The following is a 14847-nucleotide window of genomic DNA, read 5'->3' as shown; positions in this document are numbered from 1 at the left end:
CAGTATGAGAACGAAAAAAAACAAAAAAAAAAAAAAAAAAGGTGGAAGAATGGAAAGACGAGTCTCCATTTGTGTGCAAGAGTTTCGCCCTCATCCAGCATCCTCCTTCAGGGAAATTAATCCAGTAAAGTTCCCCGGAAGAGGCCTGATGGAGGGCGGAACTGCTGAAACAGATGAAGAGCTGCAATTCTATTGCGTTCCCTTCGTTTTTATGGTGGAGTGCATCATCATATTTAATCGTCGTGATGGAGTAGTTTACAATGGCCTTGTATGTATGTATGTATGTATGTATGTACGTATGTATGTATATATATATAATATATATATATATATAATTATATATATATATATATATATATATATACGCTTAAAAATCACAGTAGATGCACGTGACTTCCACAGGAAAATAATAGGCCTATCATTTGCTTATATATATATATATATATATACATACACGCCAATGTATGTATGTACGGTTGTATACGCTATGACCAGTGCCTAAAAATATTTCTGATCATACTTGAATTGAGAAAAAGTCAGCGCATGTACGACAAAGCTTTCCAGTTCTAAACAGGCTATCTGAGAATCTTCCACTTCGCAATAACTGTTTCTGTTTGCATATTTGTACGTTGCTTAGACACTGGCTCCTTCAGCTATGACTTCCACTTACTAAAGGGGTGTCCCTAAAACCTCTATAGCACTGCTTGTGCATTCTTAACAGTTACTGAAATGGTACACTGGGAACTTCTACTGACTGCATTATATGACGACTTAAAATAAAAAACCGACTAAAGTTTGTGATACTTCTATTTTAGAGAATACATGACCTGCAGTCTGTTCTCTCCTACTTTTTAAAGGTAAAATAGAATTTTTCATTCTATAATGAATATATACCTTAGTGCGTTATATGATAACATTCAAGTATCGTAAACATGTCCAGTTCAAGACGTACGAACAAATTTTTTACTTTAGTACAAAACGCTGACGTAGAAACAGGTACAAAAATAACTATACTTTATTTTCGAATACGTCATAAAGGGACCATTTTAAACAATATTTCTTTTCAGACTAGTCATACAAAATACGTTTACTTCTACACAACGAATTTACTTTAACGCTCCCATGTGAAAAAGCTATCTCAACCAATGACACCTACTTAACAGAGCGCAGCAACTGTTTCGGAAACCATGACGACTACAGAGCGCAGCGTCAACTTCCAGAATGTATCGTGAAAACTCAGAAAATCCCACTAAAGGTAAGTAATTTCGCTCAGAAATTACTGCTGAGACTCCAGTACATCCTAAAAACCAGTCACGAGGCTCTTAAGCAGCCTTCAGCATTTACAGCCAAGATACTTATTACTTAAGAATGTTTAGTAGCTCCCAAAAATCACTACTGATGCCACACAGCACCACCTCGCAGTACTACTGATGAGACTATTCAGTGGCTCTTGGAATAGTCTGCGGAGTCTACTTGGTAACAGCATCTACAGAAAAAAACTCTCGTGACGTAAAACTGAGACGCCTCAGAACCAATCAAACGCTACTGCTGAGACTAATGAACAGCCCTCAGTATGAACAGCTGAGACTGCTCAGCAGTTGTTGTTGTGACCAATCAACAGATTTCGTCCATTACCATAGACCACCCAGTCGTCAGCGTCTAACTGTACTATATACAACCGAAAATACTTGGAAGCATTAATTACATGTTCCAGATAGCTCTTGCCAAAATGGCAAGGTATATCAACCTCCAGTAATTCTACTAAGATCAATCCAATTTCGTGGATAAGGAGAATCATCCATACAGGAAATCTCTCGTGACATAAGTATCTACTTCATGACCTACATATCTATTGGATGAACTGAGAGTAACGGGAAGTCAACTTACCGGTACATTAAGCCACAATTTCATTTAAAGCTTTGTCAATTCTTTAAGAATATGGCGAAAACACTTACTTTTTATCTTTAGATGTCATGTAACGTAAGCATCATATAAAACTCCTAAACAGTGATGATGAGGAACTAAGATTCGTTCAGCTTTGTAAGATACGTACAGCGAATTTACATCCTAAATCTTTTCTGGAAGGTTTGGAAAACTGGGACATATCATATCGTTTCATTCACCTCAGTGTGTACTGCTCAATTTTCAGAGAACCTCTTTTTTTTTTTTTTTTTTTTTTAAATGCATCAGTCTCTACCTGCAGAACTTTGCACAACGCGATTTCTGTTAAACCTTCATCCGAAGCCAACTGTCATTTACTTGTGCTAGGTATCTCGATCCAATGACATCACAACACTCATTTCCATGTTTCCCTCAGCGCGTTCAAACAAGCTTCAACAAGATGCCACTTTTATCCAGCAATATCTCAACTATGAAACAATTCACGACGGTAATTAACTGGCTGACTACAGTGTTGGATAATGACACTAAATATAACAACATTAATGATAAACTCAAGTAGGTCTTTATAGCAAAGTTCCTAACAACGAAACCTTTCTGTTTTTTTTTATTCAAAGAAATGTCCTTACCCTCTGTTACTGAAGTACTTTTGACAGATATAACTAGGGGCTAAATACAGTCGCTGTAGGAAGATCCAAGAGAATATAAAAATTGGAAAGACACAATAGCGCTCACATACATGACGACAAGATGCTGTGTTAAAATGGAGGAAAATATGCAAAAGTAGTTTTGCATGATTTTGATTGTGTAAAGGCCATTTATGAGGAGTTTATGGGGAGTTATATGTGAGGAATCCCATGACTTTCCATGCAGAATATGGCAATAATACCAAGTTTCCAGAACTTTTTCACTGTTTCTGTGTTTCTTGAGTCTCTGACTTTCCCAATGTCAAAGTCAGGACTGTTGCGTCCTTCACGGTTAGGTCTAATGATTTTTCTTCGCTAGATACATAAAAAGTGCCCCCCCCCCCCCTCCTTCTCTTCCTCTGTCATACTCCATGCAGGAATTGGTGGGGCCTCTCTCAAGAACTGCATCAATTTTATGTCCCCAAAAGAGTCCTCCGACTGCAGACATCCCGGAAGCCAGTGTTATTTTCTTACTATAAAAACATCAGGAAATGAGTGACTCAAGAAGGTAATCTAGCTGTCAAGGAACGTTGGACAGTGTGAAGAAAATATTTCATCACAAATGCAAACATAATCTAAGTCGTCCTGAACATGAATTGACGTTGGTTATTGGTAACGATTTGTCGTATTTTGAATGTGTCTATAACAAAAATAAAGGAAAAGAAGTGTAATATGTTTGCAACAAAAACATTATAATATTCATATAAGTGAATTTGTTAGGGCCAAAATATAAAACCTTTCAAGAAATAGGCCTCTCAGAAAGTGTTATGTTGGTAAGTAAATATACCTGGGTGGACTAACGAAAAGCAATAAACAAAATAATATATATAAATCGCCGTTTTACTGGCAATTTTTTTTCACTCCGCCTCCCTTATACTCATGTCACAATATATCAAATTGTTACATAATACGAAATTGTCATATTTTTTGTAGATTTCATAAAAATCAAAACGGAAACCAACTGGCCACGAAGAAGCCCCCTTAAAGCTACGGGTTTTGAGTCGTTGGAAGCAAAGGCAGTGTTCAACCACTCCAGCGAGGAAAGTGTTCAAGACAGCCATCATGAAGTGTTCAGCAACCTCCACGAAGAGATTTTTCAGAAGTGTTCTGCAATTATCTCGGAGTAATTGTAATACAATTGTATGGGCAACTCGAATTGAACTCCTGTGCTCTTGAAAGAGCAAAGCAGCCAGTAATGCCATTGATATAAAACCTTAAAGGATAATGTCGTACTAATATAAAGGAATCTTAATACTATCATAAAATTTGTAGCTTCAGTAACACAAACCACAACCATCGGATGGTATAACTGTTAAATGCTTCGACACAGACAACTTGCTAATCATTACAATTAACACCCATCCAAAAGAATTTGGCAACAATTTGAAACATGACAGACGTGGCATTGTGCTTAATTACACTATATAACTGTACAAGACATTTTGTTACTTACAAAGTTCAAATACATCGATTATCTTACTGACTTCGCACAAGATTTATACAATTAGCCGTGAATTCCGTATGCTGTAGCCATGGCGACAACGATGGTATCCTCAGCAGACTTTGTGGTGGCGTCCGGCAACTCAAGCTTGCTAGTACGATGGATAGGCTTCAGAATTTTGACGAGGCTGCTGGGGGAAAAGACAAAACCACACATGCATATTAATACTTAAAACCGGGAATGAACTGGAAATCTTTATACAGATATAACTGGAAAAAAAATGTCTATAACTTAAGATCTATCTGCTTTATGATAACTGTTCTGTTACGTGATGCTGCCGCGTTCACAATGAAAAGTCAAAACAAAAGTCAAATGCAAAACCAAAAGACTTTTGTTTCTCAGAGATTTGACGAGATTCAGTAATCCAAAAAGGTCTGAAGGGGGAATGACAAGAAGTGGGTAAATGAACAGGCAAAAATTTTTGACTTCTCGTGACTAACTAGAGAAGATATAAAAAAAACTGGGCCGAATCGTACTTAATGATCGTGAAGGTTTCCCGTCACTTTTGTTTATGTTGCTTCTTTTCATTGTGAACACAGCTCTACACTGATGCAAAATATGGCGAAATGCTCTGATCATGGTGATGCGTTCTCTGAATAAGTGGTAAAAAGCGGTGAGAGATTGCTACATTTCCTTAACTTTGAGATCGATACATGAAAATGAAGAAACGAAGAGAAGTGGGAACAGGAAGAAAGTAAGGAACGACGCGGAAAGGGAGAATGGAAATGAAAAACGAACCAACAGAAATCTGCGATAAGTGAGCACGAGTGCTGATCTAAGTCATTGTGCACGCCCAGTACTACCTATCACAGATACAACCTAAACTGAACAAAGGAAATGAAGGAAAATGGGCGTTCAATAAAGCATCGGCTGGAGTAAGTAAGAATTTAGAATGATTAATATAGTGATTTCCAGAGAGAAAGAAAACGGAAGAATCTCATGATAGAAACTAGGGGAAAATATAAATTGAAAATAGACTAGGATATAAATGAGATAAAGGGAAAGAGAAAAAACAGAGATTAGTGAAAATGTAATATAAACGATTTAACAGCAGAAGAAACAGGAACAGCAGAGGAAAATAGGAGGGTTGTAGATAAAAAAAATAAATGTAAAGTTGGCGAAGAATAACTACGAGTCTGATGTCAGAGAATGGTAAAAGTAACCCTGGCAAAGTGAAATAGAATCAATAAGGTTTGTTTCCGAATTATCCTGTAGTTTCGAAACAGATGACAGCTATTTGCTAAACTGCGAAATCTTGATTCTTCCAATCTTGCATAAAATATAGCGCTCACGTTAAAGTAAGTAAATGTGATGAGTTACGACTTAAATCCTTAATTACGAGCTAATATTCCATTTCTTATTCGTTATTAGTTTCAGTCTTTTTAATCCATTAAACGACGTTATATCAGTAACAATTTACAACCAACAAACGCTTAGTTGGTTGTAACTTATGTTGATTCACTTTCAAGGTATTAATTTCATTTAAGTTCTTACATTTTGCTGTTGCAATTTACGTTGGTTAATTGCCGTATCATGTTAATCCTGACAAATACTTGTTGACGCTGTTGTCGTCTCAATAATAGTCGTTAAAATTACAATTAGTCAAAAGTTAAAACTTGGTTTCATTTCTGCTGGTCATTAATATTCAGTTTCTTGTTAATTAGTTACCGCTGCTGATGGAACCCTCCGGAAGGAATTTCGACAGAAAGTAGAATGCCTATATAGCATCAATTTAGCGGCAGTGTTTTAATTTTGTACCACCGCGAGAATTAGAGGAGTAACGTCAAACGCCATCTGTAGGTCAACGACTCAAGATATGCAACGGTTTGCTACCAGCACTGCTCGTCTTGAACAGAAGTAGAATACACAGATACTTCCATTTTCGTAACTCATATTCACCCTGCCAACTTTTCTACAAAATCGTATTTATTTTGAATGGACTCATGGAAAAGTGAGTAGTTCTAACATGTGCGTTTCATCGGTCACGCCAACTTGCTCGTTTAAAGTTGCAGTCTTTCGATGCAAAGGAAAAAAATGAACAAATTCATGCACCACAGTTCATTTTTTCTTGTTTTGCGTCCTATATTGCAATAACTCAGATATCTCCTATAATGCAATAACTCTGAATTCTCACGTATTCCAATAACTCAGAATTTCTCCCATATTGCAAAAAAGAAATCTCCTATATTGCAACAGCTCAGAATTCTCCCATATTGCAATACCTCAGAATCCTCCTATATTGCAACAACTCAGAATTCTCCCGTATTGCAATAACACAGAATCCTCTTATATTGCATTAACTCAAAATTCTCCCATATTGCAATAACTCAGAATCCTCCTATATTGCAATGAGTCAGATTATCCCGGATTGCAATCACTCAGAATTCTCCCGTTTTGCAATAACTCAGAATCCTCCGGTATTGCAATCACTCAGAATACTCTCATATTGCAATAACTCAGAATCCTCCAATATTGCAATAACTCAGAATTCTCGTAGATTGCAATCACTCAGAATTCTCCTGTATTGCAATAACTCAGAATCCTTCTATATTGCAATCACTCAAAATTTTCCAATATTGCAACAACTCAGAATTCTCCCATATGGCAATAACTCAGAATTATCCAGTATTGCAATCACTCAGAATTCTCCTAGATTGCAATAACTCAGAATTCTACTCTGAATTCCTCTATATTGCAAACCCTCAGAATTCTCCCTTATTGCATGAACTCAAATTCAGTGAAATTGATAGACAGTAATACCTAGACTTTACAGTATTCGATACGAAGAAAATAATGAACAGGACAGGAAGGGAACAGAAGAGGTGTCGAAGCAATGTGTCCATCAGTCAGAAAGCTCTGCACCTTCTCCTCGCAAACTACAAAGCAAAACGATCTAAGAACTGTTAGTGGTTGTGTGTGCTCAAGACCATGACGGTAGTGTGTTAGCTCGAAGGCGAACTAACAAAAAATGACGATGACTGAAGACTGACCCCTTGGATGACCTAGGATGACCTGACCCCATGGAATGTTGAAGGCGTTCTCACAGTTCCGGTTTACGCGGATGCCAAGCCAAGGTCATGGGGTCACTTACCCACATCCTTGAACCTTTTGGAAACAGGCAAGAAAGACGATTTGAAAAAGAGGCAGAATAATAAAAAGAATAACACATTAGCGTATACAGTATGTGTATATGTATACTGTGCAAGATGCATATATGAATACACACGCAGACATAAATAAATAGAAAATTAATAAATAAATTCAATATATATATATATATATATATATATATATATATATATATATATATATTACTAGCTCAGCCAAAAAAAAAAAAAAAAAAAAAACCTGCGAGATGTTTTAAAACCTATATTAAATATTTTGCGGAATATTATTTATCTACATGTTTTCTTTATGCACTAGAAATAAAACTGAGCTAAGAGCACCATACAATAAATTTGTATCCAAGAAAATCGATGTAAGTCATTGTCATACTCATATGTATGCATGTATCACTTTTTCACAAGTACTTGTATTTGTGTAGATGAGCGTGTGTATGCGTATATGTATATTCCCAAGAAGAAAGGAACCCTTAACGAGACCGCCTTTTGGCAACAACGAACGTCCCTTCAGTAAGACCCATACGTAGTCCACCGATAACGACATAATAAGGGCAGCAGCCACTACACAAACAGACAGGAGCTTCGCAATCGAACTCTTGACCGCGATAGGGTCAAGGTTACCTTCAGTGAGGGTGGACCTTGGGTGGACGAGGGGGAGGCAGGGGAGGATCACGGGACAGCAAAGGGTTGCTGAACGGGTACGAAGAGTGGCTGAAGGAGGAGGCAGCGAGAGGAGAGAAAAAGGGAGGAGGGCGCCAACATAAGGGATCCAGTAAGGTGAGAGGGAGAACAGAATTCAGGACAACATATAGGCAGAAATAGAAATGATGAAGAAACCTACTAGGGGATGAAAGTTGTAAGGGTGTCCCCTGTATCAACTACAGCCTAAGTGGACGGGCTGAATCTCCCTCTAGACTATAGCAGAATATCATCGATTTCCCGCCTCGCCTTTCGCCACGCAGCAGAAGGAATCGTGACGATTCCGTGCGTGATTCGTGATTCTCCGCAGGAGATGTAGGTACGAAAAAGGAATGGGAATGGAGGGATAACAGTGAGACGAGAAGTGAGAGACAGGGGAGAATAAAGGAAAGAAGAAAAGGAGGCAGAAGAGGAGTGGAAATATGAGAGTAAAAGGGAAAGAGGGAGAAGAGGATGAACTAAAAGGGGATACGTGATTAAAAGATAATTAGATGCAAAAAAGGGGAAATTAATATGGTTTAGAGAGAGAGAGAGAGAGAGAGAGAGAGAGAGAGAGAGAGAGAGAGAGAGAGAGAGAGAGATGAACTTTGAGACAAATAGTCTCCCTGCAGCGACAGCTAGAGTCATAAGAGCTTTAATCATCCAAAGGAACAACAAACAGACAAATCTTCGATTTTTTCGGAGAATGTATGCAGGTAAACAAGACACTTTTTGGGTATTTTGGATTCGCATCAGATTTTGTTTGTTTAAACGAAATATAAGATTTAATTAAATATAAGATATATCTCAGGTCATTTGAAATCTCCTCAAAACCACGACGGTTCTGTTTACTTTTGATATAGTTCTGAAGGAATTAAGAAAAATATTCTATACAGTTCTGCCTACGTTTCAGACTTGCAGCCTCTTCCATTATACTAGTTACGGATTACGAACAACACAACGACAACCCTAATAATAAAAATAGATTCAACTAGTCATCTTCCGTCTTCGTATTGTGCTTTCATTTACCTAGAAGTTGATTGGTGCTTGTTTGCTTGATTTCCAAATGAAAATATCTACAGGAAATGTTTGCAAATTTTTTGGCCAATAACCGGATTGCGTAGATGGAGTTTACCTAAATGTCGGCGCGAATTTTCCTTATTGGTGAAAAGAACGTTCTAAAATCAATTTAAAAAATAATAAATATATAATGATGCAGCTCTCTTTCCCGAAAAGAGGTGAAAACACAAGGTACACAAATAGCACACCAGAATATTCCGACCGAGTCTGCAACTTCTGCATGACCTTTTCCCATCTCTTGGTGTTGGTTACGTAATGCGTCTCTATGGGAGAGAGCACAAAATTACTTCAATAAAGATTTTCTCTCTCTCTCTCTCTCTCTCTCTCTCTCTCTCTCTCTCTCTCTCTCTCTCTCTCTCTCGTGTATCCAAGCAGAGAACATAAAATGACAGGATAATCAAAATAGACAGAGGCACATTTAAAGGAAAGGTTACTGTGTATTTGCACAACAACTTTCAATTCATTTTTTAAATAAAATTTCCGTAAGGCTGGCAAGTCTTGCTAAATGGTGCAAGAAGGAATTGATAATCCTATTTGCTGTGTCAACACATTAACTGAATCTAAGTATTCATTTGACGCTTCAAAGAGATCGGCGATCAAAATAAATAAATAAATAAATAAATAAATAAACAAATAAATAAATCTAGTACAAGGAGAAGAAGAAAGAATGTACGTAAATAGTAGCGATACGGAATGAATAAACATTCTCTCTCTCTCTCTCTCTCTCTCTCTCTCTCTCTCTCTCTCGTTGGATTCGTCTCTTCTTTCCCCTTTTTTTAATAGGACAATCCCCTACCCCGCCTCGGCTGGCGACGTTAAGCTCCAGCTCAGAGATCTTGATTGATTATTTAATCACTACAAATTGAACATGGGAGCAAAACGTCCCATAACACAGAACAGGCGTCCACCGGAATGTTAGAAGAGAGAGACCGATGAATTTAATCAATGGGATTAATAAATAAAGCTCGGAAAGGTGAACAGCAAGTTAGAGACTTTAGTTTCATAATGAAAGCAATGACTGCAATGATATTTGGGTAATGAAAGTAACAGGTATATAGATAACAGATGGAAGTGAAGAATGTAAATGACACTTATGGTGGAATGTGAGTGAGTGTGTCACTAGGCATGAGATATGAGTGTATAATGAAGTCCTATGCATTTCATTGAAAAAAAAAAACATATGTTAACCATGGTGTAGTAATGTAAGGTTACCGGTGATCTGAACAATGAATAATGCAATGGAATAAAGCGTAACCTAATTCATATTTAAAAAATTTAAACTTAAAACTTAATAAGATTCTTATAAATAATAATGCAATTAAATCAATGCAATTGAAGACAAAACTCATACGTATTTTCATGCACACATACCTTATAATTACGTGAGATACGTCAAAGTATCACAATATGTGTTATTTAAAATTACATCAGAAAACATACTAAAGTCATTTATGTCTTTAGATTTCACAAATATACTTAAAAACTAGAGAATTTCAACCTTATAATAAATAAAAATAAAGTAAACATAAACTAAATACATAAAAGATAGAAATTCATAATTCAGTGCAGTAGTACGACTCAAAAATGCACAAAAATAAAATACATGCAGTTTTACTTGTTTAAGGAAAATTTACGCGTCACAGGAAGCTATAGTTTTATTATATTACATATGATTCATTTATCACATAATTTTAAATATTATATAAACACACGTATATGTATACTTACACACAGTAAACATATATAAGTATATAGTACATATATATATATATATATATATATATATTATATATATATATATAGGATTATATATTATATTATATTATATATACCTATACCTATATGATATATATATATATATATATATATATATATATATATATATATATATATATATATATAATATATATAAACATGCAAAACGGCAAAATATTATGTACAGGTTTTTACTCATTAGTAACCAAGACCAAAGTCTTTAGAGGCCGCCACAGTTTCCTGTTTTCCCTTCTCATAAGGAAGACACACGGAAGGGTCCATCATTCCTGCGCAGAAAAGTCCCTTATTGTTTGCAATCAATGTTAGGACTTCCCCTTTTAACGACGTCATGAAATTGTGGAAGGTCTACCCTGGACTGACCAATGACCTTGCCTGGGCGGTCATAAAGTAGCTTATGCTTCCGTAGATTAAACGGAAAATGATTCGATGACGTAACGTCACGAGAGACGAGACGATAATGTATATATAGATCACAGTTGCCCAGCGGTAACTGGCATGGACATATTTTTCGATAATAAATTGCTAGTACTAGGTAGTAGTTTAACTGATAATCAAACGTAAACTACAATGATGATAGCAAAAAAACTAACTTTTACTAAGACGCAGAAAAAACTAAATAAAATAAATACTAGCATTCACTATATGAAACATATCACTCCACGCAAAGCTACAGGCATTTTACAAGTTTCCAAAGAAACCTACTAAGAAATATATATAAAAAAATCTACATCTAGCTTTCACTCGAAAACCAAAGCAGAAATTAACAATCAGAGCTACGTAACAAAACCAACCAAAATCCACATAATGTGCTGATGTCTACCATAACTAAGGAACAGTAATTAATCTGTAGTGCAGAATGAATACTCAAAACAGAAAAAGCGAGTGGGAAACGAAGTCAAATCAACCTCTGACATAATTGAGGTGGTGGTTTCACAACGGTGTTAAAAACAGCGAAGAAAAAATGCGACTAACAGTGTACTGTGGTAAAAGAAAAAAAAAAATACACGAACACACAGTGCCACGCGTCACGCTAATGAAAAGAGTTTGGGGGGCGGGACAATACGTATTCGTTGCAGAAACTCTGAGGTCTATCGAAAAAGAGTCTATTCCGTCGAATACGAGTACATAGTAGCAAAAATCAATATCAGTTTAGTTTCTAACAATTGAGCATGGCAGGTAGACGTTTCAAATTATATTTCTCAAATCTACAGATTAACAAAGCCTGGGGACAGTTAAGGAATGCAATATCTACAAAAGACAATCGACATATATGCACACTATATAATACGTATGTATATATATATATATATATATATATATATATATATATATATATATATATATACACGTATATATACATATATTTTAATTTTATCACTTACACAATTGTTCTGTGCATTAATACAATTACTAACAGAACCTCATTGAAACAGAATGGTATCTAACGGAGATTTTTATTCAAGAAAAGATTACAAGCTTCCCAAAACTATCATTCCTCATTGTCAAGTATCCGTGGAATCCCTAGATTCCACGGATACTTGACAATGAGGAATGTTAGTCTTAGAAAACTGTAATCTTTTTGAAAAAAAATAACTCCGTTAGATAACATCCAATTTCAATGAGGTCCGGAGATCCGTTATATATTATAATATATATATATATATATATATATATATATATTGGTGCACTACATTCCGTAGGTTTCACGCAACTCGGCAAAAATATTTACAGGCAGTTGATGTTATTTTAAAAAGTAGCAAGAGAACAGACGATTTATAAGAGGGGGGGGACTGGGGGGGAGGGGGGTTGGGTTGGTTGGGGAAGCTGGAAGTAACTATTCCGGCGAGAGATGCGTTTAGAACCACACAACACAAAAACGGAGACGAAGGAAGGCGAAGAGGGACACGCTGACTGATGTATACACGCGGAAACCAAACCATTACCTTCATGGAGGGGGTGGTCATCACAGTCTGAAATATCGGGGTCGTGACCGGACTGTTTTCCCGGGGCTTCGAGTGGGATGATTCTGTAATCTGATTGGTGGAAGTACTTCAGTCAACCAATGAACTTTCTCTTTGGATTTTCTTCAGTGATGGAGATATTTTAGGAGTGCCAGACTTAATATGTAATGAATTTCCATATAATAACGCGTCCTATTGTAAAACAGCCTCTATATAGATACATATACACATATATATAGATATATATATATGTATACATATATAGTTTTTATATATATAATGTGTGTATGTTTATGTTATAAAGTTACATACTCCATGTGTATGTATACATACATATGTATATGGTATGTGTGTGCAAAAATTCTAATACATATAAGTACATATAATGAAACTCTAGAAGTATTCAAATTAGCGACCTATTCCAAGACCCAAATGAATAAAAAAAAAGAGAAGAAAAAGAAGAAAATAAATACATACCTTCAGACCACAATATATTTTTAAAAAATGTATCTTCTTACTTATGTTCTCTTAAATAAGATAAATTATATAATCAAGAAACAGAATATGAATAATCAGTTAAAGAATAGATTCAGAATGCTACTGAAATTAATCCAAACAAAATGGGTGGGAACAGAGAGAGAGAGACTTTTCAAAAGTATATCTGATCTGAGGTAACCAAGTGCTTGGTGAGGCAGCTTCTCGGCGTGTTCACTGAAGGCGACTTCCCTTGTTTTGGATCAATTTACCAACCATTTGGAAAGCATTACCCTGAAAGCAGTAGTCCTTTAGAAGCAGGGATTGGAAGCATGAAGGGCCTTCTCCGAAAATAAGTGAACTGTATGTTAGGTATAGATTTCACTGGCGTCTTTAGCGTAGCGAGAGAGGAGAGCTCAAGTCTCCGTTTCAGTTTTGTTCCATCAAAGTATCAAGAATATTAGCTGGTGCAGGGATTCGTGTTCTACTAAGGCATGAACTTATATATATATAAATAATAATAATTATTATAATAACACGGCCTTTAACTACTGTGATACACGACGCCAACGAGATCAACCATTTTGGAAAATGTACTACATAAGAACTAAAACGGATCAGGAATTGATCACTACTATATTTATATCACATACGTATATATATATATATATATATATATATATATTATATATATATATATATATATATATATATATATGCACTCATTTCAGATATCTTCGGATATTTGCTCAGCCTCCCTTTGACATCCCTCGCATCCTGAATGTCTCGAGGCCAGACGGGACGGTGTCAGAAGACGGGAGCAGGAAGGCCCTACACCGGGAAAGTGACAGAGACAGATGCCAGGAGGCAGGGAAAGAGGCGGCAGGCAGAAAAAAGAAAAGTCAGACGCTATTAGACCTGAAAGACACTCACCAAGATTTTGTTACTGCTGGAGTACCTTCCCTCTGTGCCTATGCCTTCAGGAGAGGAGATCACATTCGTCGGTTAGTCAGGAAAAGTTCAACAAAAGGAAAGGATGTGCTGGGTGTCTTTGACAAGGGGTGGGTAGAGGGGCAAATTATCACTGATTCCTATTTTTGTTTTATTATTATTTATAGCTTACTTTCATAAGCCAAGACGATGTAGATGCACATAATTGAAAATGACCTTTTATCATTTTTATTCACACATATTTGTAGTATTCTCATATTTTGATATTTGATTCGTGCAAAACTATAAAACTCAAGCACTGAGGAAAACATTATTTCATGTTATTCTCCCATTTTCATATGAAGAAGTAAAATCATTGACTTTCAAATTACTTCTTCATATTCGCAGCGAAATGAAACATACAGCAGTTACAGCTGAAGTTATAAAAGCTGCTTAGTAGTACTTCTACATTATCGTGGACTATCAAAGGTAATTTTGAACAGAGATACTGCAACTGGAATATGGCGACCAAAGACACCCAGACAAACAATAATAACTGGGAAGACCAAACAAAAGGCTGAATGGATACATTTCCAACACGTCCATGTGCAAACCTAATTTCAATTCAGCTTAATGAGAACCTTAACACCAGCATTCGCAACTACACAAGCCAGCGGTATTGAAATGGGGAAAATAAACCACGTTCCCCCTTTCAAAATAACTTTGTTATCAACGTAAAT

At 36.1% G+C, this 14847-nt stretch overlaps 1 protein-coding gene across 7 annotated transcripts in view; it reads right to left on the bottom strand.

Moving 5' to 3' along the window:
• Window positions 1-317: 317 nt before the first annotated feature.
• The window catches only part of LOC135219869 (aquaporin-7-like), a 149740-nt gene continuing 135210 nt past the window's right edge, over window positions 318-14847 (bottom strand). The window contains exons 6-7 of one of the 7 annotated variants that reach the window (XR_010315521.1): window positions 7077-7191; window positions 318-4216 (exon numbers count right to left, since the gene is read on the bottom strand). Coding sequence is in view for 5 of the 7 variants with exons in the window: in XM_064257001.1 (XP_064113071.1) it covers window positions 4197-4216; window positions 12686-12775 (110 nt within the window). In the remaining 2 variants the exon portion in view is untranslated. Of the gene's footprint in view, window positions 4217-7076; window positions 7192-12685; window positions 12776-14110; window positions 14155-14847 lie in introns of all 7 variants that reach the window. The other 6 variants (XR_010315520.1, XM_064257003.1, XM_064257001.1 and 3 more) reach the window with 6 other exon arrangements.

Source organism: Macrobrachium nipponense, chromosome 1 (genome assembly GCF_015104395.2).
Source record: "Macrobrachium nipponense isolate FS-2020 chromosome 1, ASM1510439v2, whole genome shotgun sequence".
In the NCBI taxonomy this organism is placed as follows: domain Eukaryota; kingdom Metazoa; phylum Arthropoda; class Malacostraca; order Decapoda; family Palaemonidae; genus Macrobrachium; species Macrobrachium nipponense.
The sequence above is the reverse complement of the archived record's forward strand: the minus strand, read 5'-3'. Positions and strand labels throughout refer to the sequence as shown.